The 26,962-nt window shown below is 34.6% G+C and overlaps 1 protein-coding gene across 1 annotated transcript; it reads right to left on the bottom strand.

Moving 5' to 3' along the window:
• Positions 1-6,770: 6,770 nt before the first annotated feature.
• LOC114308480 (pyrophosphate-energized vacuolar membrane proton pump) lies at positions 6,771-13,359 on the bottom strand. Its single transcript, XM_028254061.2, has 8 exons — positions 12,880-13,359; positions 10,475-11,049; positions 10,009-10,388; positions 9,217-9,303; positions 8,789-9,119; positions 8,024-8,434; positions 7,422-7,481; positions 6,771-7,331 (listed from the first exon to the last, which is right to left on the bottom strand). The coding sequence occupies exons 1-8, from the start codon at positions 13,127-13,129 to the stop codon at positions 7,125-7,127; spliced, it is 2,301 nt and encodes a 766-aa protein (XP_028109862.1). The 5' UTR covers positions 13,130-13,359; the 3' UTR covers positions 6,771-7,124.
• Positions 13,360-26,962: the final 13,603 nt, after the last annotated feature.

The following is a 26,962-nucleotide window of genomic DNA, read 5'->3' as shown; positions in this document are numbered from 1 at the left end:
ACAAATCAGCCTAATTTATTTTTAGATGATATGATATACACGCAAGGTCCAACAACATGAGTGGTTAGAAATATCGAAATGGACCCGTTATGAGCTCCATAGGCCCAAACATTTATCTCTAGAAGTCTTGCCCTAAAAAAAATTTGTAATATTACCAAAAAAAAAGATTAATATTACTACAAAATGCGTAATTTCTTTTGTAAATCACAAATTGTCATAACTCTACTAAAAAATTATGTAATATTTATCAAAAAATACATAACATACACCAAAAAAATATAGGGGTGAGCATGGTTCGAATTGGTTTGGTTTAGCTGTAAATCTAGACCAATTCATTACATATGGTTTCATTAAATTTGGAACCAAACCAATCTCTAAAAATCTTAGAACCAATCCGAACTGAACGTTTGGTTTTGTTTGGAACTGTAGATTTTAAAAATATTATCATTATTCTCAATATGATCACAAAATATTATTCACAACTTAAGAATTATTCACATGATTGTTTAAAACTAGTTCTTTTCTTCCGTTTTTTTATTTTACTTTTTATAATGTTATATTATTTACAACACAAAGATATAATCTAACCTAGGGGAAGGGGCGGTGAGACTCCAAACCCAGACCTAGTATAACGATTCAGGCTTGGACCCAACCCACTTATTGCTTTCGAATTCAAAAAACCATATCTGTAGCGGTCGTCTTTCCTTTTTTTCTTGTTGGATTATGGTTTGAGGGTCGACACCGTCCTTGGTGATGTCGACACTACCTTCTTTTCTTTGTTTTGTTTTGTTCTGCTCGGGGGGTCGACACCAGCCTTAGTGGTGTCGACACCATCTTGCTACTGTGCTCTTGGTGTAGTTACTGAAATTTGGGGTCGACACCAATCTTCATGGTGTCGACACTTACCCTGTTATTAGCCTCTGCAGTCGACACCAGTCTTGGTAGGGTCGACCCTTCCATCGTTACTTTGTCCTGGGTTACATACTAAAATACAGGGTCGACACCTTGAGTTCTTAGGGTCGGCCCTCCCCTTACTGTTTTGTTCTGAGTTGCGTTTTGAAAAATAGGGTCGACATCACTGTCTCCTAGGGTCGACCCTCGTCTGCTGCAAAATATTAGCATCTCAGCTTTTTTTCTTGAGGGTTGACACCACTGTGGCAATGGTCAACCCCTGTGAGTTATTTCCAGATTTTTTGTTTGGTTTTGGGTTCTACTTTTTTGGGAGTTTGAATTATTCTTTCCTTTGACTTTAGGGTTATTATTCTATCACTATGAATAGACCCCAAACACACTTTTCTCATTTACTTTTTCTTTCTCTCTCACTTCTCTCTTTAAACCGTAATTTCTCTCTTTTCTCTCAAAACTCTACTTTTCTCACCTAGATCTTCAGATCTACTCACTTGGAAGTACCTTCTCATCTTGGTCCTTTGAAATAGATTGTAGATCGTCTCAAGGGCTTCCTTTTGATCCAAGTGACTCGTGATTTCGTTAGTATCAAGTTTTTTCGAGTTCTTCTCTTCCACCTTCTAAGCTTGAGGTAGGGATCTTCCACACTTCCTTATGAGTTTTAACTTAATTATTTGTTTTCATAAAACCACTTTGTAAAAGAAATGGATTTTTGAACAATCTTGGGTTTTGGTTCGAAATCAAAATGAGGGTTTTCAAATGGCTTATTAGGAATGGCTGTGGATAGATATGTATAACGAGATATGATGAAATGGTGGATTTTATATGGAAAATGGTTTATAAAGGAAAAAAGGTTTTTGCTCTACAAATCTCAAATGTTGATTTTGTATCGATAAATGGAAAAGATGTTAAAATTGTGAAATTGGGTTAATGTTGATGACGATGGTGGAGTTACGTATGTATTACCACTCACATCTTGGAATTTGGAAAGTTTATCTTCATGAAAATTATTTATTGTCTAGAGATATCTGTTTTGAGTTATCGGTGAAGGATAGTTATGATTGTTGTAAAAATTGCATGAGAATTAAGTAAATTACAACTATTTTCTCATCCATTTGTATTGGGCATTGTTGCATATTATCACTTTGAAAATGTATATAATTTTGAGAAAATTGTGAATACTTAATGAATCTGGGTAGGGGGTGTGGTTAAAATGTTAAGTTGATGTCCTTGGTAAAAAATCAGAAACCTGGATAGGTGTTGAGCTTTCCGATTAATACCGGTAAAAATGACAAATTGGTAGTACTTGCATAGTCTACTTACAAACACGTATGTAGAGATTCACAGAGTTGTATTCACAGTTTGGTTTTCTATTAAAAAGGGAAATGTTTCATGAATGGTGATATAAACCTGATATTGTATGGTTTGAAAGAGATAAAAAAATGTTTTGTCACTAGTATTGCATATGCATTTCACTCTTATATATTTGTTAAGATTTATATACTGTGTTAGATTATTTCTACTGGGTTTTGGCTCACCTTATATGCGAAAACTATTTTCAGGTGCTGATGATATGCCTCTGCCAGGGCATTTATTTTTACTTGATGTTCATTCTATTACGTAACATATGCTATAGATTCAAGGATAGGCTTATAAATGTATATCTGCATATGTTACTCTATTGTAAGCTTAATTGAAAATTAATGAAAGATAATTACCTTCTTATTATTGTCATTTATTAATATTGTAGTTGGGTTATTGCGTTTATGTCGGGGCGTGACACCTAGAGTCTTGTAAAGGGGTCCCTTACCACTTGGGCTGTCCTTTTGTCTTGTTTAAAATTAGTTCTATCACTATACAAAAATATACTTATAATAATAGAAAGTTATAATATATATATATATATATATATATATTTGATACTAGTAAAATATTTTAATATTTTTATTCGGTAATAAATATATATAATATAAACGATCCGGTTCAGTTCTAACTAGATTCATAACTATAAGATTACGAATCAAATCGTGAAATATAGTTTACCTATTTTAAAAATCAGAAATGAACCGTGCATTGAGAAAACCAAATCATAATGGGCAATTTGGTCTGGATCAAACTGATTTACGATATTTTTAATTTTTATACTCAATCCAACAAAAATATAACAGTGTATATAGTACATCCCTTTGGAATTTCCCTATGATAAGCCACATATATCTAGATATGGGTGCATATTGAGACCTAGAAGTAAGGGAAAATCATTACACAGTGCAATGGTGCAAGTCAAACTTGCATCTCATGAAATTTAAATTTCACCCTATTACAAGATATCTTGCACCTATCATATTTGTATAAAAAAAAATTTATACCACTGTAAAGTAATTCCTCTTAGAAATAAGGCTCATCATGAATAGGTACATGAATCTACTTCATAATAGATTTTTCCTATGAGAAAATAGAATGAGACAAATAACAAGTGACAAATGTGGCTTAGTTGGGGTCGCTCTCTATTAGCCATTTTTGAAGACTCGGAGATGGGAACTGTGATTATTAGGAAGCTTTATTTTTTATAAAGTACATTTTTTTTTTGTTGTTAAACACTTTTGTCCACAGCTACAAAAACAAATGCTGCTTGGAGTTTACATAGAGGACAACCTTGATCAACTATCATAACATTTCACCTGAGTTTATACCAATGGGTTGGAAGTTAATTATATAACAAATAAATAAATAATTAAAAACTTGAACTGAAAAACTTAACAAAATTACAATTAAACTTGCACAAGTAGTCCAATGATATAAATAAGCTTTGAAATGAAAAGTAAACCCAAATATAATATCTTAAGTTCAATGATGGGTTGATTTGGTTAATGTGTTTTTCTCAGTGTTTTCTTCTCCAGGGTAATTCCAGAATTACTGACTCAATCTCAAAAGAATAAAACACAAACATGAAACTCTGGCACCAAAAATACTTCAAAATCAATTTCTAACTATTAATTAATCAAAATTCTAGACTAATCAACAAATCAAATCCAATAAATTGGCCCTTTCATGAGAAATAGCATGTATGGGATGCGTTGTGAAAATAGACAAATTTGAACAATAGTTATTCTAAATGCTTCATTGCTACTATGAAATTAAATTCAGAAGTAATTTAGGAGGAGGAAGAATGTAATGATTATAAGTTGAATATGATATTTTATCTTATTAGACTAAAAAATCTATTTTATTTTTTGTGACTAAAATAACTAAAAAAACTCCAAACTTGACTTCCCAAACGAAGCCTATATAAGTCGGTTGCTATATAAGCTAATAAGCAATAAGTCAAAAAGCAAGACACGTTTTATCATTTTTACGTTTGGCATGAACGAAAAAAGTCACTTTTTCATTTTAATGGGAAGACGAATTTACCCTCACATGTCCCATGGCCTTAAGGGTAACATGGCAATTTTGCCTATGAGACATGTGATGGGACCACATTTTTATTGGGCTTAGACTGTCTTCAATTAGGCTAGCCAATTGGACGGTCAAATTTGGCTCATTATCGGCCCATTTTGAGTCCGTCTTGACAATTCAAATCATTCAATGTGTACAACTCGTTGAGTACTTAATCCTTGTAAAAAAATTACATTATATCGATAGTCACTTGATCAGATCACATTCATGTAAATAATTGATTTTTAAAATCATAATTACCGAGCTCTATACTTTGATGGTTTGGAACATCAATGTGTGCTTGAAAAGGCCTCAAAATAAGCACACAAAAAAACAACCAAATAGACAATTCCCAAACAATCCTTCCAATTAACCTCTTTGATGTCCGATTGAACTATTGAATGTCTTTTTTGGAGCAATTTGCCCAAACTAATCTTTTAGGGAATATCTTCAAGAGAAATTGTTTTAATTGAACTTTTAAGAGATTAATTGCACTTTACAACATCTTTTAGGGTGCACTTTGTTTCAATTGATTTTTTAAGGAGCTTATTATACTATCCAACATTTTGAGGGTAATTTGTCAAAGAGCAATCACACCTATAGAAAGTGAGTGCGTTGGTCGGGAGTTTCTATTTGCATACATATATTACACTTTATACATATCTTTTTCAATAAATAATTGGTTCAGAAGTAGCATTTCGAAAATAAACAATTAGTTCGGAAGTAGAATTTCGAATTTTTATCATTTTTTCGACATTCAACTTCCGAATGTGTTCACTTGAAAATAAAATTATAATAAAAATAATTTTTATTATGTGAGAGGAATAGGGATGTGCAAATAGAACCTCCCGTGTTGGTCATATCCTATGTTCATTATTGATATGGATTCTCTCTATAAGCGTGAGTGTGTAAATGTATATTTATTCTTTATTAAAAGCCAAATTTACAAATAAACTTGGGTTGGGTGCGTAAACAAGCTAATTATAATTTTTTTTTAGTAATCTATACTAAATTATTTGATTCAACTTCTATATATATAACTTAAAAAACTATATATATATATATATTTAAAAATGAAGAAATGAGTGCTATTAATTTTAATTATCAACTTTCAACAAAATTACGCCAAACGCACCCAAAAAAAAACTTTAGATTGCGTTTGGTAGAGTTTTCTAAATATGATTTAAAAATAGAGTTGTATTTTGAATTTGTGAGTTTTGAAATTATGATTTAAGTGTGAAAAATTTGTTTGATGAATGAATTTTGAAAAGAGTTTTGAATTGAGTGAGAAATTTTTAATGTGACATATAATATTTGATACAAAAATTTATAACTTATAGCCAAACACACAACTCAAAATTCTATTCAAATCTCATAAAAAAATTTAACAAATTCAAAAAATATATTTTATGAATATATAAAAATTAATGTGTTAATTGCAACACCAAAAAAAAAAAAAAAATCAAACTGGCCGGACGATAAAACGACCAGTTAGCCCATATTTTCCTGCCTTAGACACAATTTTCAAAAATAAGTGTAGAATTAATTTTTAAAACTCGTAAACAAACACTATGTACAAAATAAGCCCTGAAACTAACGTTTCAAAACTGTACCAAACAGAACCTTAAATTTTGAATATAATATCTTTAAATAAGAAAAATGTTTCATAGCATCATGTGGACCCCACCACTGATGTGATAATTTGACCTTTATTTTGTTTTATTTTTTTTTTCTTCACATTGTCACATCATTAATAATATTTTTAGAACTTCAAATTTAATGCTCTAAATCACCCCTCTTCAAATAAACCCATATATAATATATTACAGTTCAACAATTTCATGTTGTACTGGATCTGATTTGATACACTCGATTTGTGTATGATTAAGCATATCTGAAATTTATTCTGTCCTCACTTTGAAAAAGTAACCTCTCCAAACCAAAAAAGCGAAAAAACAAGGAAAGCATTCTACTTCTTGTCTACATGGATGCTTTATAATATGAAGCATATCTACAATGCATATATGCCTTATTCCACATCCTTAGCTGTCCTGCTCTTTTGGCCTTTCGCCCTTTTGTCCTTTTTGCCTTCAATTAAAGACATTTATATCCCTTAAGAGGCCATTGATTGATCTTCATAAACTAGTAAAGCTACAACAAGAGATGACTTTAAAAATTGGAGCATCTCAATCCTCCAATCCATGCTGAATTGCATGTCAAAAGAAATATAGCTTATCATATATGATCTCCAACACCAACAAAAACAAGAACACAATTTAAGAGCTACCAAAAAATGCAAAAAACAAAAAAGATTATTCTCAAGTGGGCAAACGAATGGGAAAGAAGAAGAAATAGGCCAAACTTGATCAGTGAAAACCGTAGCCACAGGTAAAACCTCCAAAAAGCATTCATGAACTCAAAAAAAAATGTGAACTAGAAAATGTTAAGCATCTATTCTGTCCATGTCTTCTTCCTTGAGTAAAAAAAGATGCCATTACAATGAAAATTAAAAAAACAAGCTGTTCTAGAAACCGTGAAGAAAACTAGGACATACAATCTCAAAACTCTCATCTGATAAGAATTTGACAATTTGCAGCGTCATCCTTACCATCACAATTATCATCATCATCATTATCAGCTCTTTAAAAAAATGCCTCTACCTAACTTAAAAATCCCACGCTTAGGGAAGAATATAGATGCAGGGGGAGAATTTGTGAGAGACGCGCAAAAAAACTAGGTGAGAATGAAGAGATACTGCTACAAGGTAGACGTAAAATCTCCCCTCAGAAGATCTTAAAAAGCAGGCCGCCATGAGTGGCAAAGAAGGGAGCAAACACAAGCGACTCAACTGCCATTAGCTTGATAAGAATGTTGAGTGATGGGCCTGATGTGTCCTTAAGAGGGTCGCCAATAGTGTCACCAATCACAGCTGCTTTGTGTGGTTCAGATCCCTTTGGACCAAGGGTCCTTGCGTGCTCCGAGGCACCAGCCTGCAGAAAAAGTTAAAAAGTAATAACATTACTGCAAAATCTTCACATAATAATTTTATGACAAAATGAACGCTTTAACCAGATTATTACCTCAATGTACTTCTTTGCGTTGTCCCATGCACCACCGGTGTTGGATGCTGATATTGCTATCTGTTAAACACACAATCGGTAAACATAAACTGTTAGTATTCAGAAACTAAAATAGATAAAAGCATTGTAGGAGTCCTCACAAAATTATCATACCACTCCTATCTGTTTTACACTCAGATTGGACCAAGTGAATGTTTGGTTTACAAGTTAGGTGAGAAATGATGAGAAAGTGAACTCTCTTATTATATATAAGTTCCGTTTCTCGCCAAGAGTGGCAAGATTTGGTGAGAAACAAGTTGATCGGTTATGTATTTTTTATAAAACCAAGATTGCCCATTAAAATACCAAAATATCCATCCATATCCCTATATTTGCTTTCTTCCCCACCCAAACATCAGAGTGAGAAAACACAACTATTTCTTTATTTTCTCACCTAGTCAAAAAACCAATCATATCTTTCCTTTTTTTCACACATAATTGAAATGTAGTGTTAGTCTGTCTTTTGAGGTAGGCAACCTGGAGTGATAATGTTAAATCTTGAATTACCTAACTAGCAAGTCATTCTCAAATTTGCAGCTATGCCTTCTATTTTTTTAAATTACCTGGACACCAGAAACGAGGGAGCCAGCAAGAACACCAGAGAGCGTCTCAACACCAAAAAAGGTTCCAACAATGAGGGGTGTAAGCATGACAAGGGCACCAGGTGGAATCATTTCCTTGATGGAAGCATCGGTAGAGATTTTAACACACGTGGCATAGTCAGGCTTGGCAAGGCCTTCCATGAGACCAGGAATGGTGTTGAACTGTCTTCGTACCTCCTCAACCATCTTTAAAGCTGCACTTCCCACGCTCTTCATGGTCATGGCAGAGAACCAATAAGGAAGCATAGCACCAACAATCAACCCAATAAAGACCTTTGGGGTGAGAACATCAACGGTTGAAATTCCAGCACGACTCACAAATGCACCAAAGAGTGCCAATGACACCAGTGCAGCAGATCCAATAGCAAATCCCTAGAAACAATGTAAAATGAAATTCAATAACAATTGGCAACAAGCATAAAATGGTAAAGATGAAACAACTGCACAAATTCAGATTTAGCTCTAACGCAAAGAATATAAATGATACTGCTGTGCTCATGATAATCAATTCACCGGCTAAGGCAATCGAAGCAGCTTGTAGCTGAATTTTTGTAAAAACGGTACAAGCTCAATTAAGAAAATGATCGACTCAGGCCTTCAACCATTTTGGAACCATAAGGGAAATTTACCCTGAAAATTCAAAACCTATCACTTGTGAAAGAAAAAAATCATGTCATCAACATCCAGGACCTGTATGGTTTTAACCAAATAGGACACTCTTAATACCTTTCCGATGGCAGCAGTGGTGTTTCCGGCAGCATCAAGGGCATCAGTTCTCTCTCGGATTCGGTGGCTCATGCCAGCCATCTCAGCTATTCCTCCAGCATTGTCGCTGATAGGGCCATAAGCATCAATAGCCAACCCAGTAGCAATGGTGCTAAGCATGCCAAGGGCAGCCACTGCAATACCATACATAGCAGCAAAGCTAAAACTAACAAAAATACTGATTGCAATGGCAAAGATTGGGATGATGACAGATTTATATCCCAAAGCAAGGCCAAAGATAACATTAGTGGCAGCTCCAGTCCGGCAGGAATCGGCAACATCTTGCACAGGACTACATTAATTAAAAGAAGAAAAAAAATGTAAGCAATGATTCAGGAAAGTTCAAGCCATGTCAAGAAAGGAAGGCAGTAAATTTATATGTGAAATACCTGTAAGCATTACTAGTGTAGTACTCAGTCACAAACCCTATGATAAGTCCAGCCCAAAGCCCAACAGCAACACACAAGAACAGCTGCCTGCAAACCAAATTGACATTTTTTCAACAAATTTATATGCCTAAAGTTGTATGCAAAACCAATAAAGACTAGTTAATCAACTACAAGTCTCAGACTTAAGCAACTGATGTAATGTGTGCCTTCAAGCTCTTCAAATTGGTGGTTTGAATTCTCCAAGGAAAGATTAATCTAGAATACTATACTCTTCTGTCATGATCCAAACTAGTGTACGAGTATCTATCATTCAACTAACCATGTGTCCACATAAACCAATACAGTAAATTAAAGTCCAACACTGAATTAATCTACAGATACAGGCAAATATATGATGCCTTACTATGTTATAATTGCTTATAACAGTCATTGACAGGTCTCAATACTTTAACGCTCAATTTGCCAAAAACCAGAATGTTATATGAAGATTGATTTCAAACCAAGGATGACAACATAATATTTAGTATCCTCCTAACCTAGATAAACGAATAGCCAAATGACATCCAAAGTTATTTATGTCATCTGGATGATTAGCTGATAAGCAAAGCGATAGCCTATGAGGACCTACAGGCCTGGATAGAGCTTATACTTTAAAAGACGGTGTCATACTAATACAGTTAATACAAACGACTTATACGAGTAGGCATACCTCCTTTTCCCCTTTTTTCCACTCTTCTATCTTTGTTCTTTGTTTTTTTAAGTGGATCCAAAGCATATAAAGGTGAAGCTTACCAGTTCTTCACAACTTTCTGAGCACCAAAATCGTAAATTGTGAAGGATGATGGCACTGCAACCCAGGTAACTATTGCAATTCCCACGGTCATTAGAGCAGTGGAGATAATGAGCTGCTTTTTCAATGCTGGTTCAATTTCCTTGACAGCCTTGATTTCAAAGAAATCAGTTGCAAAGAGGGTGGTTATCAAACAAACAAGGATGCCCATAGAACTAATAAGTAAGGGATAACACATTGCCGTGAACTCATGATTGATTCCAAAGGAGGAGATAGACGCCACAACAAGTGCAGCACAAGACGATTCAGCATATGAACCAAAAAGATCAGACCCCATGCCAGCAATGTCTCCCACATTGTCACCAACATTGTCTGCAATCACCTGCACGAATAAAGACATCCCTGATTTCAACAAGCACCAAAATAAACTAAGTAACAATTTGAATTCAAAAGAGTAAAGATGCTCACAGCTGGGTTCCTTGGGTCGTCTTCTGGAATGTTCCTCTCGACCTTCCCCACAAGGTCAGCACCAACATCAGCAGCCTTAGTGTAGATACCTCCACCAACTCTCCCAAAAAGAGCCATGGAGGATCCACCGAGACCATAACCAGTAATAGCCTCAAAAAGTCCTTCCCAGTCATCGCCATAATACAGTTTGAAGAGATTGATGACAATATACAGGACCAAGAGGCCATTAGCAGCAAGGAGAAAACCCATAACTGCACCAGACCTAAATGCGGTGATAAAAGCTTTCCCAACACCTTTTCTTGCTTCTAAAGTTGTCCTTGCATTTGCATAGGTTGCAATTTTCATCCCAAGGAAACCAGACACAACTGAGGTGACAGCACCAAGCACAAAGGAGATAGTGCTGAATAGAGCAGTGGCAAGTGCTGGCTTGCACATCTTATGAGGGTTATAGGTGCAAGGCTGACTCTTTGTGCTAAAACTCTCAACAGAGCCCAAGAAAAGGAATATTAATATTGCAAAAGCAACCATGAAAATACCCACATACTGATATTCAGTAAATAGAAAGGATGTTGCACCTGTTAGATTCAGGCATAATAATTTTAACAAATTAGCAAATGACAAGCTATAAAGATTCAAAAAGCCAAAATAAGGGTAACATTTGTGTGGCAGCATAAATAATAAAACCAAACCACAGGAATCACAAAAGATCCCATAATACTTGACATGACTTTGAACAGCAATAGTGCAGGTTAGAGATAGCACAAAAAACAATCAACAAACCCAGGGTATACCAATATAAAGATTATAACCTAGAGCTTAAATTAGAAGATTATAGAAAGGGCAACACAAAATAATAAAGTAAAAGAATAAAAAATAGAAAAAACGAACATAAAGATTTTGAAAATTTAGTGGATCAAATCTGACAATCAGAAACAAAATACATACACCGTTTGGACCCCATGCAAATTCATTAAAATATCCCTAAAAATAAAATCCAGGTCAGAACAAATCGCTTGTCCAGATGGTCTAGTAGGAATAAGCCACCCAACTTTGGGTACGATGTGTTCCTTGGACATTATTCTTTATTAACAATTGGATCCACAGTACCAAGTACTGCCAATCATGGTGAGGGGCTGTGATAACCCCCCCCCCCTCCGGGGGAAAAATGGTTCTAGTTATATAATTGTGCAAGGTAGATCCTTAAATTGATATCCCCACGGTGCGTGCAGCCCAGGGGTGAGTATTGCAGCATATTTTTAAAAATCCCATACAAACAAAATGTCACAATTGTAATCAATGTGGAGGTGGACCGTGTAATTTTTAGCACTATAAATAATAAGAAATTTCATGCAACAGATCTTGTCTTACATTAACCCCTTAGTCACGTGTTTCTACCACTACTAATAGCATCAACCAACCCGCTGCTCTTCATTGATATATAACAAGATAATTAATCCATCATCCCAGTGATATATCAGCTTAGTTAATAGCCTAATACAAACCTTTTTTTTTTGTAATAATATATACTCCACCCATAAACAGTAAAAACAAATAAGCTAAGGATCCTTAGAATTGACTAGTAAGCATGGCCATATGTTAGATTACTCTTCACAAGCAATACACGTGCTTGGCACACCCTAGCTTCAATATAATTAATCAAATGCATAAAAGACATAGAACCTTATTCAGATAGGACGAAAATAAATACCTCCACCAGTAATTCTAACGAGGCTGCATAACATATGTCAACCCCACAAATAAAAAACTAAAAAACAATTAAAAAGCGCTGAACAAAAAACAAATAAGAGCAGATCTGAGCCAACTCATGTACATGAGCTCAACGCAATCAACGCTGTAAAATAAAGTTCTAGTATATAACAGAAATTTTAACATCTCCAATCCTTACCCTTTACCCGTATCAAATTTAAATTTGAGTAAAAATGCTCAAAATCTCTGTCCACTCCTTCACTTAAACTCATACCAAGATGAAGTTTTCTCAAATTTTGACCCAAATCAAAGGGAAACCCATTTTTTGACTCAAATTTCTAAAGACAATTTGGGTTGATATATTAGCTTCTACATTTACAATTGCGCCACTTATCAGATTTGCGTTTGGCCATCGGAGTAAACTCAAATCCGAGTAAACTAAAGATAGAAAGTTGACTACCACTACAAAAACAAAATGATTGGTTGAATTTAAACACAAAACTCAAAATTTCACTCATCTTTATCTTTCTATCTATTCAAAATTAAACCTAAAGGTTCGATTTTTCATTCACACACACTACATCTATAGAAAGATCCAAACTTTCACCTTCCATTACCAAACTACATAACTATAACCCGAATAAAAAACGCAGCTAGATCTGGCACAAATCACGAGAGATCTAGGGTTCCAGACTCACCTTCGGATATGGCATTTTGGATTTCGGCACACTTAACGACGACGCTGTGGTCATTGACACCCTCCTCTTCTTCAATCAAGTAATCATTGTAGCCATTCTTGTTGTTCGCCGGAGCCGAACCGTTCCGATCAACGGAGACCTTGACGCGAGAGACCAAGAACCACTGGACCAGTGAGAATACGATTCCGACCACCGCGCATACGGGAATCACAATCTCCGTCGCCAGATCTGGCAGCAACGACGAACCCATCGTAAATATACTCGCCGGAACCCTAGACTCGCCTGAATTTAAGCTAGAGAGAGAGAGAATGAATCGAAAACACAGAGAGAGTCACAGAGTTGAGAGGGGGTATGGGTGTGTTAAGAGAGAAAGGGTGATGGTTTATATAGACAAGAGAGAGAAAATATAACAGAGAAAATCAGAGGATAAGATGGAGAGTTTGGGTGTGATTGGGTGCTTGGAAGTTATAGTAAGGTCTCACTTTTGGTCCGTTGACATGTTGTAATTTAATAGGATCATGATTTGAATTTATCTGACGGTGAGGATTTTAGGAGTATGATTGGTGTGGTGGGATAGTCTTCCATATGCGAGTTCTCGTTAGGAAAATGATAGAGCGGGAATACTATGAAGAATCGAGCGCGTATTTTTGACGCATCAATGTTGGCATCGATTTTTTATTATTTATTGTTTCGAATTTTACGTGGAAAAGAATCAAATACTAATTATATATTTTAAAAACTGAAATTTTAATACACATTTATATGAAAATTAATTATATATTTATGGGTTTATTTCATTTTTTACCTTTTAATTATTGTCAAATTATTTAAATTATTGAACTATTATTGAGTTTATTAAATCCTTAAAATATATATATATATAAATCAAAATCTATTAGTTTATGAATTATCGATTAAATTATTTAATTTTTTAAAATATTATAAAAATAAAATATAAATTCATAAATATTTTAAATTATTAAACGACTTTACCTAACTAAGATTTTATTATAGAAAAATCTTAAATTACTATTTTATCTTGAGAAAGTAAGCGTTCTTCTTAAATTTCATTTAAGCTAATATTAATAATTTGTCTTGAGTTCAATAACTTTCTATTTTTAATAGTGTATTAATTTATCTTAAGTTTAGTGACATTCTATTTTTAACCTATAAATTAAATTGGATGCATTTAATAACTTTATATTTCTAACATATTATTTAAAATTCAATATTCATTGATGAAATAAAATATTATTGATTACTTGGCATGACATTTTCATTTATAAGAGTGAGGGTAATTATTTATAGGGTAAATTACAAATACCCCTCGAGATTTGGTAAAAATACAGATTTTCCTCTGAGGTTTGAGAAATTACATCTCATTCCCTAATATTTATATTTCCATAATAAATTGTCCCCTGAGGTTTTTATTGTCATACAGATTCCCCCCTAATTTCTCATAATTTGTTATGAAAATTTGACCCTCAGGGGGCAATTTGTAATTTCATAAATCTCAGGGAGAATCTGTATTTTCACCAAACCTCGAGGGAAGTGTTTGTAATTTGCCCAAAATATTATTATTATTTTTTTATCTTCTATAATAGTTACGTGATTATCTTTATCTATTCTTATATGTCATATTTTGTTTACAATTTATAATTTATTATCTTTAAGTCTTTTGTTAAAATATTTTAATAAATAAATTAATATATTATTTTGTTATGTTATTATTTAAATTATCTTATTCAACTTATTCAATATATTTAATACTCATATAGTTTTATTGACAAAACTAAGAAATCACGTTTTGATACTAATTTAAATACACATTGAAACAAAAATGCTTTTAAAGGCATAATAGAAATTCAAGATTTTTCTATAATAAGATTTTAACTAGGTAAGATTTTTTTATTAATTTATAATACTAATAGCTTATATTTTATTATTACAATTCTTTCACAGACTAAATAGTTTTAAATTAAATATTTTAAAAACTTAATAAATTCAATTGATATTGCAAAGACTAAATAGACATTGATTTATATATTTTAAGGATTTAATAAATTTAATCGATTGTTTAATAATTAAGTAAAAAATTTGACAATAGCTCAGGAATAAAAGGTGAAATTAATTAATTTATAACTTTTACATATTTTAATATATATTTTTGTCATTTATCATTTTTTTTTTACCGTTCAAATGATCTTTAAATTGAAAATAAATCAAAAAATTATAATTTAAATTGATAAAATTAAAAATTAAGAATTAAAAATTTATTTTATTAGAAGGTTCAAGCATGAATTTTTTTTTTGGAGGTGATTGACCCATAAATCTCAAAAGGTGAACTTGAGAATCAATTAGTCCCAATTTTATTTTAATACATACAAAAGTCTCATTGAATGGAAATTGGCACATTTGCTCATGTGACTTACTGTATTAGTCACGTTTGAAAAATACATTAGTCACGTTTAAAAAAAAAAGTATACTAAAGACTTTTTTATTTGTTCTACATTAGCCTCGTTTAGAAAATGCACCAAGAGCCACGTGTAGAAAATGCACTGGCCATGTTTCACGGTTGAAAAAAATATATTAAATTTTTTTTTTATTTGTTGTATTATCCACGTTTGGAAGGGTTACGCTTGAAAAATACATTAGCCGCGTTTGAAAAAAAGTATATTAAGGGCATTTTTATTTGTTTTGTATTAGTCACGTTTAGAAGGGCTACATTTGAAAAATACACTAATTACATTTGAAAAAAGTACACTAAGAGCTTTTTTATTTGCTTTATGTTAGTCACGTTTGGAAGGGCCATGTTTGAAAAATGCATTAATTACATTTGAAAAAAATACATTAAAAACTTTTTTATTTGTCATGTATTAACTACGTTTAAAAAATACAGCAGGGCTTTATTAGTCACATTTGAAAAATATAATACATTTCAAAAAAAATTAAAAAAATGAGCCCAACAATCAATAAAGGTAAAAATATCTTAACATGATGAAATAATGGTGGTGTTTGGGAAGCCTTAAAAGAGACTATTTTAGCCTCAAATGGAAAAAAAGCCAAAAGCTTCACTAACCATTGATTTTCAAAAAAAAAAGATAAAGAAAAAGAAAAAATAAAGTCAAAAAGCAACGGCTGCTGCAGCAATGCAGCCTACACTGCCACCAACAGTGTAGGTTGCAGACAGGTTAAATTACGATATTACCCTTACACAATAATTTTGGAAAAAATAAAGTCAGGGTAAATTTGTCATTTCAATTTAAATATCATTTCAAACATATTTTTTAATACAACAATCAATCCAAAAATTTAATCCAACTTTCCAAACATACAAATTAAAATAGCCTATTAAAATAGTCAAAAAGCCACAAAACTTAATAAAATAGTCACTTTTCAAACGAGACCAATATATTAGGATCTCATTAAAAAAAATATATATTAAATGAACAAGACCTACAGATCTATAAAAACAATAGTAAAAAAAATTTATGGTATATAGATTTTTTTTAAAGTGGGATTTTTATGAGGTTTTTTTTTGGGGGGGGGGGGGGGGGTGATTATCCCACTTTTCTATTTTGAGGGTGCAGGAAATTTGGAAACCAATCTGCCCGTCCCCACAAGGAAAAGTGAAGGACGTGGACTAATCAAGACCGTAAAATTTGTCGGTCCACCACGATTCGCATTGTAAGCATGAAAGTGGCATTGTCGTTTTGTGCGGCGAGGAGCACGCGATAGTTGCTTGTTTATCTTTTAGAGAGGATAACGAGATTGGAACGGCCTGGGTTGGGTTGGTGACGTTGCTCTCCTACGTCGCGTGTGTGTTGAATCGCGTGCACACCTCTTATCCGGTAGATTCAACCCACCACGTAAAAGAGTTTGGTTTCTTCCCAGCCTGCAATGGGACTAGAGAATGATGTTGGCCCGTGGTGGGTCATGTTCTAGACTCATCTTAATAATTTAAATTAACGTAGAAGGCTTATTAAGTGTCTGTTTGGTAATATTTACGTTTTCAATTTATATTTATAAAAATTTTATAAATTGATTTTTATTTATTTTTTATTTATTTTTAGAAAAACATAAACTACAAACGCGTTTGGTAATTGACAAAATGTTTAAAAAATTTTAAAAATATAAAAAAGAGTGAGAAACGGCAAGTGGTGGCAAGTGGCGGCGAAAGACGGTGGTGGAAAGTGGTGATGGTGGGTGGTGGGTAGCTAGTGGTGGTGGGTGGGTGGTGGTGGTGGTGGTGGTGGTGGGTGGGTGGGTGGTGGTGGTGGTGGTGGGTGGGTGGGTGACGGTGGCAGGTGGTAACGAGTGGGTGGTGCTACTGGTGGTGGCAGGTGGGTGGCGGATGGCGGGTGGTGGCGGTGGGTGGGTGGGTGACGGTGGCGAGTAGTGGGTGGTAGCGAGTGGGTGGTGATGGCAGGTGGTGGGTGGTGGTGGCAGATGGGTGGCGGATAGCGGGTGGTGGCGGGTGGGTGGTGGATGGTGATGGTGGGTGGCTAGGTGGGTGACGGTGGCGGGTGGCGGGTGGCGGGTGGTGGGTGGTAGCGAGTGGGTGGCGGTGGTGGTGGCGGGTGGTGGGTGGTGGCGGCAGGCGGATAGTGGGTGGTGGTGGGTGGTGGCAGGTGGGTGGTAGGTGGTGATGGTGGGTGGGTGGGTGGGTGGGTGACGGTGACGGGTGGTGGGTGGTAACGAGTGGGTGGTGGCGGTGGCGGTAGCGGTGGTGGCGGTAGCGGTGGGTGGTGGTTACAGGTGAGTGGGGGATGGCGGGTGGTGACGAGCGGTGGGTGATGGTGGCAGGTGAGTGGGGGATGGTGGGTGGTAGCAGGTAGGTGGTGGGTGGTGGTGGTGGTGGATGAGTGGGTGACGATGGCGGGTGGTAGGCGGTAGCGAGTGGGTGGTGGTGGTGATGGTGGTGGCAGGTGGGTGGTGGTGGAAGGTGGGTGGCGGGTGGATGGTGGGTGATGGTGGCGGTGGTGGGTGGTGGTGGCGGTGGGTGGTGGTGACGGGTGAGTGGCAGATGGCTAGTGGTGGTGGGTGGCTGGTGGTGGATGGTGGTGGCAGGTGGGTGGTAAGTGGTGGTGGCAAGTAGGTGGCGGGTGGTGGTGGCGAGCGGTGGATGGTAGTGGCGGATGGATTGTAGGTGGGTGGTGGTGGTGGTGGTGAGGAATGGGTGGTGGTGGCGAGTGGGTGGCAGGTGGGTGGTGTGTGGTGGTGGGGGTGGGGGTGGTGGTGGCGGAAGACGGTGGTGGAAAATGGTAGCGAGTGGTGGCTAATGTTGGGTGGTAAAAAAAAAAACTGAAAACTCAAAATGGAAACACATTTTTTGTGTTTTCATTTTTTGGCCAAATTTATAAACTGAGATCACTGATTTATAAATCAAAAATTTTACCAAACAAGTTTTTATTTGAGTTTTTAAAATTTTTGTAAATATAAACAGAAAACTGAAAACGTAAGTGTTACCAAACGGCACCTAAGTGTATTGTTTTTTAAAAAAAATTGATATTAATAATCATTTAATTAATTTTAAATTATCAACACAGGTTCACCATAAGTCAACAGTACCTTTCAATCCGTAAATGAACTAAAGAGAAGTCTCAGCCGAAATATAAATATTTGATATAAAACAAGAGGATAAATACGAAAATTTGGATGATGTTGTGTGATTTGTATTTATCTTTAACATTTTTTTATAATATTTTAGTTTTTTTTTTAAAACTTTTTAGGTGTGTTTAAAAAATAAAATAAAATAACTAAAATATGAAGAAAAAAAATTATTAAAGATTCATGAAAACCCATTTTAAAGCATTTTCTAAAAAATTAAAATAAACAATGTTATTTGACTTTCTAACTCTAAAAGGACACGTTGGGGGACACGTCTTTTAGAATAAATTAGAAATCGAACCATAGGAATCAATTTCAAAAAAATTAGGGTTGTTTTGGAAAGTGACTGTAAGTTGATCTTTTGATTTATTATGAAAAAGAAAAATGCTTGGGAGCACTAATTAGTGCTCCCACTAATTAGGTGGCAGTGGGTCCCGTCATGAATGATGTGATGTTTTGGTCTTGGAGTTGTAATTTTTTTTTATTTTTTTTATTTTTTTAATGCATTAGTGCTATTAGTGGTGATATTTTTAGTGGGATGAATCATTGTTGTATGAAAAAATATGTAAAAAGTAAAGAGATGATGTATCCTAAATAAGCCAATAAGTTGGCTTATAAACTGGTCCTCAAAGAGGCCTTAAAATCATAATCGAACCGTTAAACTATGAAATTGAACCAGAACTGAATCATAAAAACCGATTTGGTACAATTCGGTTCAGTTTTACAATTCTATAGATTTTATATAACAATAAATATAATATATATTTTATATTAATAAACAAATTAATAAGTTGGTTAGAGTTTATCAATTTTACAATGAAGTCTAGTATTTAAATCTTATAATAGACTTACGAACCGCAACCAAAGTCTTGGAATCAAGAATGGGAACGTTTTGAACGGTTCCACCATTTTCAAAATCAAAATCAAAATCAAAATTAATAAAAATCAGACCGAATTGGATCGATTTACCGGCCATCAATTTTTTTGTACGCCCTAGGACACGCCATGTGTAATATGTGTTGTATTACATAATTTGATGCATAGCTTTTATTTTTGGATAAAATACACTTTTGTGATACCCTAAAGAACGCCATGTGTCATAACCATATTAGTATCTAACCTTAAATACCCTATGTTAAATTCACTATCCCGTTATATAAAGTACGTAAGGTAAAACTTAGAAATGGGTGATTAAGAAGTTTGAAAACATGTGGATTACACTATTGACAATTAAGATTTAAGAACTAGTCACCTCTTGAATATAGCAAGCAAGTAAATACAACATCAGAGTATGTTTACATAATACGACTGAATATTCATCTTAATTTAATCACCTTGCAATATTCTAAAGATAGAGATATGCATTGATAGGCGAAAATACAATTAATGAGGAACTTAGAAATGTAAGATGCTTTAATTAAATTAATTTGAGGAAAGAAATACTTTAGAATAATTAAGAATTAGGGATACTTTAAGTTTAAGATTTGTGTATCCTAGGATGTGCCCATGCACTAATTGAGGAGTTAAAGATCCCAGACTACTGTACTCTTCATCTTAATACTAGTCCTATTTGGTAGGGCTTATTTCTAACTTATTTCAGCTTTTAGTTTAATTTAAGCTATTTTAATGTGTTTGGCTCAGCTTAAGAATACAGCTTATAGCTTTTTGTAAGTCAAAAATCAACTTATTCTTTGAGTGGGGGAGGAGAAGCTTAATTTATAAGTCAAAAATCAGCTTATGTTCACAGCTATAAGTTATAAGCTGTAAGGCTATAAGTTATAATCACTTTCCCACAGCTCTACCAAACGGAGCCACTATATGAAATGTTTGTTATGAGGAAATGTAGAAATTGTTGAATATGAGTAGGGAACCTAGCTAGCTAAAAAAAAAACTTTTAGTATGCATTAAAGAGTTAGGGAAACTATTTGAAATAGAAAGATGAATGCCTAAATGACTTAGAAAACTTTAAGTACGAAACTTAATGATCTTAATTTAATAAGTGGAGTTTAATAAGTACTTAATTAAAAATTAAGCGGGATTAGTAAAAGTTAAGAGAGATTAATTAAGACTAAACAAGATTAATTAAGCTAGTGAAGATTAAGAACTAAACAAGGTTAATTAGAACTAAACCTAATTAGTTAGTCTAGTGAGATAATTAGTAAACTAATCAAATCGATCCTACAAAAGAGAAGGTTAGGAAATAATGAGATTGATATTAGGGCACAAGTTCCTCTCATGCACCTTGTCTTTCAGAGCAAAAGGATCTTTTAAAATAAAACCCTAAGAATGCATTCATGTCATGTATATATTATATTTTTCTTTAAAGGAATGTGTAATTAAGAATTATATATGTTTCATTTCATATAGCTAAGTACTGCTCTAAATGGATGTGTTAATGAATTCATTGGACTTAACTAATGTAATTAATAACTTCCGTAATTTAAAATGAGATTTGCCCAATTACCATAAGAGTGCTGTAACAACCCCAACCTATGATTAATCGTTAAACCATGATTAAGAATGCTTAATGAGTAATTAAGATAAAATTCTGAATTAATTGCATGTGTGTTGCATTATTTGTGTTTCTATCTGTCTATTGTAGAAAAATCTATTTGTGTTTTTGTTTTGTTCTGCGAATTGAAGGCCTTATCGGCATCCGAACACGAAATTGACTTGGTTTATGTGTTATTTGGAATTTTTAGAATTTTATGGTAAGTTAAATTGAAATTCGATTCGGAACAAATTAAATTAGACTAATTATAGCTCTTTTGAGTAGATTAAACCAAGGTTAATTAAGCTTAATTAAGCCCTCATAACTAAGCCTATATAAGGTTAATTTGACTCCATTAGTTCATTTTACACCCTCATTTCATACTCTTTAAGCTCAAAAACATGGGAGAGAGAGAGAAGGGAGAAAATGAGATCAAAAGCTAGAGAAAGAGAGAATTGTTAGAAATTGTTGGAGAATTGAAAAGAATTTGGGAGTCTTACACTTGTGAATTTAAGATTCTAGGTAAGAATTTTATCCTTAAGCTTTGTAATCAAGACTTTAGTGCAAGAATTCTAGAGAGTGAAGTGTTTAAGCATGAGAATTGAGCTAGAAACCAAGGAATGTAACTCATACCATACATGCATGCATACTCCATGGACTTTAACACTTCATTTGTACATGTTTTAGAAGCTTTGAACCCAAGTGAATACATGTATGTTATGTTTTCAAAGAATTGAGTTTTGTTTTGCACAATTGGCAAGCTTTGGGTGTAAGGCCCCGGTGTCCCACATCGGGAATGGAGGGGGAGTTCCTGGGCTATAAAAGTAAAAATCTGGACCCTTATATAGCATCGAGGCCTTTTCCCAAGTGGTGAAATCCCTATTAGAACTCCTCAGTTAAGCATGCTTAGGCTGGAGCAGTTTTAGGATGGGTGACCCACTGGGAAGAACAAATCCGTGCGAGCGTGGCCCAAAGCAGACAATATCGATGACATGTAAAGGGTCGGGGCGTTACAAATGGTATCAGAGCTGACTCTCTGGAGTACCGAGTGTGGGCCCCTGGCGTCTCTTGGTGCATGTGGGCGGGCTTGCGAGCTGGCAGGTTACTGCACGGGGACTTGCAGCCTTATGGGGGGTGGATTGTAAGGCCCCGGTGTCCCACATCGGGAATGCTATAAAAGTAAAAACCTGGACCCTTATATAACATTGAGGCCATTTCCCAAGTGGTGAAATCCCTATTAAAACTCCCCAGTTAAGCGTGCTTAGGCTGGAGTAGTTCTAGGATGGGTGACCCACTAGGAAGAACAAATCCGTGCCGGCGTGGCCCAAAACGAACAATATCGATAACGTGTAAAGGGTCGAGGCGTTACATTAGGGCTTTGATTTTACGAAATGATTTTGAATTCCCAATATTTTCCAAGTTCACACATGTTTCCTTAAGTTTTTGGCCAAAAAGGATGAGTTTTAATGTGTTGAATTCAAGTTTTGAACATGGAAGAGCAATCTGAAAATTCTAGATTCTGTCTTTTTGCACAAGCAACAGAACCTGCGCTCGAGCAACCACTCTGTATTTTGCACTCTCGCTCGAGCGACCAAAAGTTAGCTCGAGCGTAAAATGCATGCTCCTAGAAGTTTACACATTTTTGCAGACTACTCGAGCGACAAGAGTTGCACTCGAGCGAGGACCTCAGTCTCATGCTCGAGCGACCATCGAGCGTGCATCGAGCAGAAAAATCAAGCAATCAGTACTTTTGCAAAGTTTACAGACCGCTCGAGAGAAAGAAGTTGCGCTCGGGCAACCACTCACATGTTTAGACGTCCACTCAAGCGAAGGAAGTTGCCTTCGAGCGAGGCCCTTATTTCCAGCATATTTGACTAAGTGTTTTCAAGTGCATTTTAGCATCTCCATTGCATCATAGGCATTTTTAGGTCAAGATTAAGACATAATAATGAGAATAAGACTTAGAAATGCATGAAGAACGAAATGACATAAGTTAAGTACGATCCGAACGTGTGTTTTAGCATGTGTATCTGTTATATTTGTGTAGGTCAGGCCGTAACTGTTGATCCATTGGTTGCTATCAAGCTCTCTGTGCCAATTATCTGTGAGTAATAATTTAGTAAAGCTATGTTCGTTATGAAATACTTTCTAAACATTATGAAATGATATGAACTGTCTTTGAATGATGCAAAAGGATATTTCGTGATTCCATGAATGTTGATCCATATCTTTGAAATGTATTTGTGGTATCCTTAGCAGAGGCCCTCGCCCAGGGGACATAATACTGTGGCTTATGGCCATGAGGCCCTCGCCCGAGGGGGAAACAATACCGTGGCCCATGTATGAGATATGTTACCTGGTACCAGAGGTTCCTTTATGGAACTTGATATACTTGACCAAAGAGATATGTTAATGCTAATGGATGTACCACACATGATTTGAATGTGAATAAGAATATGATTCTATTTTTGATACGAGCATAAATATGATTCCGATTTGCTAAGAGATTTAAAAACTGTTTTGGATTTGAAAACTGTTCTAGACATCATTCATAAAACTCTTTACTCTGTTATTATTCACTGGACTTCTGTTCACTTTATTATTTATGTATGTAGATGAACATGCGCGTGACCAAGCTTAGAGTTGATTGCCTAGACTTCTGTTTTGTCAGCCACCCTTTATGCCTCCCGAGGAGGTTCCGAAAAGAGTCGAGTAGTCATGTTTTGTGAACATTAAGACTTTGGCCAAGTTTGGCAAGTCCATAAAAAGCCAAAAAGTCAAAAAGTTATCCAAAAAGTTAAAAAATTATCACTATTCACCAAAAGTAAAAAATTACGACTGCACAACTCCCAATCCTAATTTTCTCCTACATACTAATTTATACAATTTTTTAATACACATTTTTTCATAAAAAGTCAAAAAGTTAACCCAAACATCCATATTTTTTCCTCAATTTTTTAGTCCAAAAAAACAAAAAGTGTGCTTATTTAGGACACCCCAAACAACCCCTTTGTTTTCTTTTTGGAATATGAACAACTTTTCTGTTTATCTGTATATTGGGCTAAGTCCCCTTCTAATTGTATCTGTAACGATTGTGACATAAGACTATTGTAATTATGACGTCACGTGTATGTATATATAAAGTTTAGAAATTTCTATCTCATGTATGTCTGCACAGCTCATTGGACGTTGTATTTTGTATATTTGCTTCCGCTAGCCTCTTAATTCTATGTTATTTTGTACAGAGGCCTTTGGTAATCGAAGGATTACTGACCGGTTACAACGCTAAACCTGTAGGGGCAGGTTTGGGTCGTGACAAGTGCAGTTTGATTTGATTTTTGTTCAGTTAGGCCTTTGGCTGTCTGGGTCTACTGGCCAGTTACCTCACCATCTTGTTTGGAGTGGGTTGGGGTCGTGGCAACTTTGTCTCTTTTATGTTTGACCACTTTTCCACGTTGGCATTTTTTTTTTTTTTTTTTTCTACTTTAGCCTTTCATGTTTCAATTTTTTTTCACTTTACTTATAAATCTAATTTTTGTTAACAATTAGACAGAAAATGACACATTATCAGTTTCGTGACATAAAAATATTTTATTATACATGACCCACACTTCAAACACAAACTTAAATTCTAATATAATAATATATTTTTTTATATATTATGTGACAATTATTGTGACACTTTCTATCTAATTTTAAACAAAAGTTAGTTTTAGGAGTAACGTGAGAAAAACTTGAAACATGAAAGGTCAAAGTTAGAAAAAAAATAAACTTGACATACAAATAGACCCCAAAGCCTTCGAATGATCTCATCCGTATTTTATTTTTTTTACGTTTTTTGAAAGAAGAAAAAAATGAAAAGTTTTAAAGCACACCTTCAAAATATACATATGTGTATGAGCATTGTTATTTAAGTTTAAAAATTAGACTTAATTTTCAAATTCAATGATATGGCAATCAATTAAAATGTTGAAAATAATTTTCTCTCTCATATTTTCTCTGATTATTAACATCTCTCTAACACATTATTGAGTTTAAAAAGTAAATCTAAAAAGTGAGCTTCACGCAAATCCGAAGAAGTTATCATGAACGAGATCAATTGGTAGACATAATGACCAAAGTAGTAGCAACAGAGAAATTCTCCCAATTGCCACTCTTCAAAACTTCAACGAACCTTGTTATCTAATTTCTTCCAATTACATCTTCACGCCTGTATAGGAAATTCCCTATGTTGATCCCTCCAAAGCTATAGCTATGCTTCGTTTTTATGCAATTATGAACTCTACTTGATTGATTCAATTCATAATGATCACCTAGATGGACTTGGGACCAGTATTGAAGAAAGAATAGAAATGGGAATACAGAGAAAAGACAGTCAGGCGAAATACAAGAGCATTCTCACCGAACTCCAAGTTAGTATATCATAGAGTAAATCTTTGGTATCCGAGTCGGGAGCTTTGGAGTTTGCAAAACGCTTCATGATAGCAAACGCGTCCAGCTGGAGCTCGTTTAAAGGCGTGTTCGGGTTTTTTGGATATAAATCGATCACCCTTGTTACATTTTTCTGATAATGCATTGGGAGAGTTTTGTCGGGGTGTCACAAGGTGTCAAAAGGAGATCCTGGTCCTATCTCGTTTGCTGTTATGCCATTGCCAAAGAGAGTCAATACTGGGCCATCTTTCATAATTCTACTTGGATTGAGATGTACACATGTAGGAAACAGCGAAATTTGTGTGAAAATAGGAAATTAAGAAATTCAAAGGAATCATATTAGATTAGATTTGTACGGGATCTGAAATGAATCCTGTCTGTTCCTATCCTAAAACCCCTCTAGACTAGACTTTCAAACCTTTACAAAATTGATACTGTTGGAAAAATGGTATTTATATGGCATATTTTTGAGGCCAACTTTGAGTGGGCTCCAAACGTTGTTTGGGGTGGGTCCGAAGAGGTGACGTGTTCCTTGCCGCGAGGCAAGTCACACGGTGAAGACGAAACGTCAAAACCATTTATTTATGAGTGAATGGGAAGTTGACGTCGTTTTTGGGTCTAACATTAATTTTTTAGATAAAATTCATTTGAATTTTTTCAATAAAAATTATTGTGGGAATTTAATTTAATTCTAAATTCAAATTTTGGATTCCTAAGTGGTTTCCTAAAATTTGTAATTGTGAGAATTTAATTTAATTCTAAATTTAAATTTTAGGTTCCTATATAAAGTTTCCTAAAGTTTGTACCTCTTCATTTATTTATTTATTTAACTATTTCATTAGTTTAATATATATATATATATTTGAAATAGTTTAAATAATAATAAAGTTCCAAACAGGTTATTATTCCACCAACGGTCCTATTTGTTCCACCAACGGTCCTATTTTCAAACTATTTGAAAATATGTTCCAAGGAACAAACGGTGAGATTCAATTTTCTTTCTACCTGTTCAATTTTGAATTCTACCTGTTCGGGTAAAGATTGATTGGTCACCTAGTGCCTGTAAATAGTGGTTCTATTCCTGCAATCTAGAGATTAATTTTTGAGAGATCCCAAAAAACAATTTGTTCCTTTGTTACTGTCCAGGTTGTTATCTTTTGTCCATTGGTGCATTATTCTTCATTTTAGTATTAGAATAAATTTCAGAGAGTTAGAACATAGGTTTAGTTCGCCGAACAAATTGTTTGGAGTACTACTACAATTTGTGAAGATCATTGTATCCTGGGAGATAGACGCCGCTCAACCGTAAGTACCATAGCGGGGCGAATCTGTCTTAAGGACAGAGTGTCACACACTCGACTTGGTCTTAAATTATTTATTCGGTTTAATAAATAAATTCGGTACGTTATTTATTTATTTGTTTGGATTTATTTCTATTTATTTTATTTACACAGAAGATTGTTCCTACAATCTTAAGACCGAATCGAATTATTCTGTTTACAGAATTTTTCGTTTGTTTCCCTTTTCCATTCTTCATAAATAATTTCGGAA

Source organism: Camellia sinensis, chromosome 15 (genome assembly GCF_055761805.1).
Source record: "Camellia sinensis isolate YWXY chromosome 15, ASM5576180v1, whole genome shotgun sequence".
NCBI lineage: Eukaryota > Viridiplantae > Streptophyta > Magnoliopsida > Ericales > Theaceae > Camellia > Camellia sinensis.
This window is presented reverse-complemented; position numbering and strand designations above follow the sequence as displayed.

What these genes read in the sequence shown, in the direction of transcription:
- LOC114308480 (XM_028254061.2), bottom strand. Translation starts at nt 13,129, where the DNA reads ATGGGTTCGTCGTTGCTGCCAGATCTGGCGACGGAGATTGTGATTCCC. An exon ending in TACACTAGTAATGCTTACAG is followed by an intron (nt 9,120 to 9,216) that starts GTATTTCACATA and finishes TAATTAATGTAG; the next exon opens with TCCTGTGCAAGATGTTGCCG. An exon ending in CCCTCGTTTCTGGTGTCCAG is followed by an intron (nt 7,482 to 8,023) that starts GTAATTTAAAAA and finishes TGTGTTTAACAG; the next exon opens with ATAGCAATATCAGCATCCAA.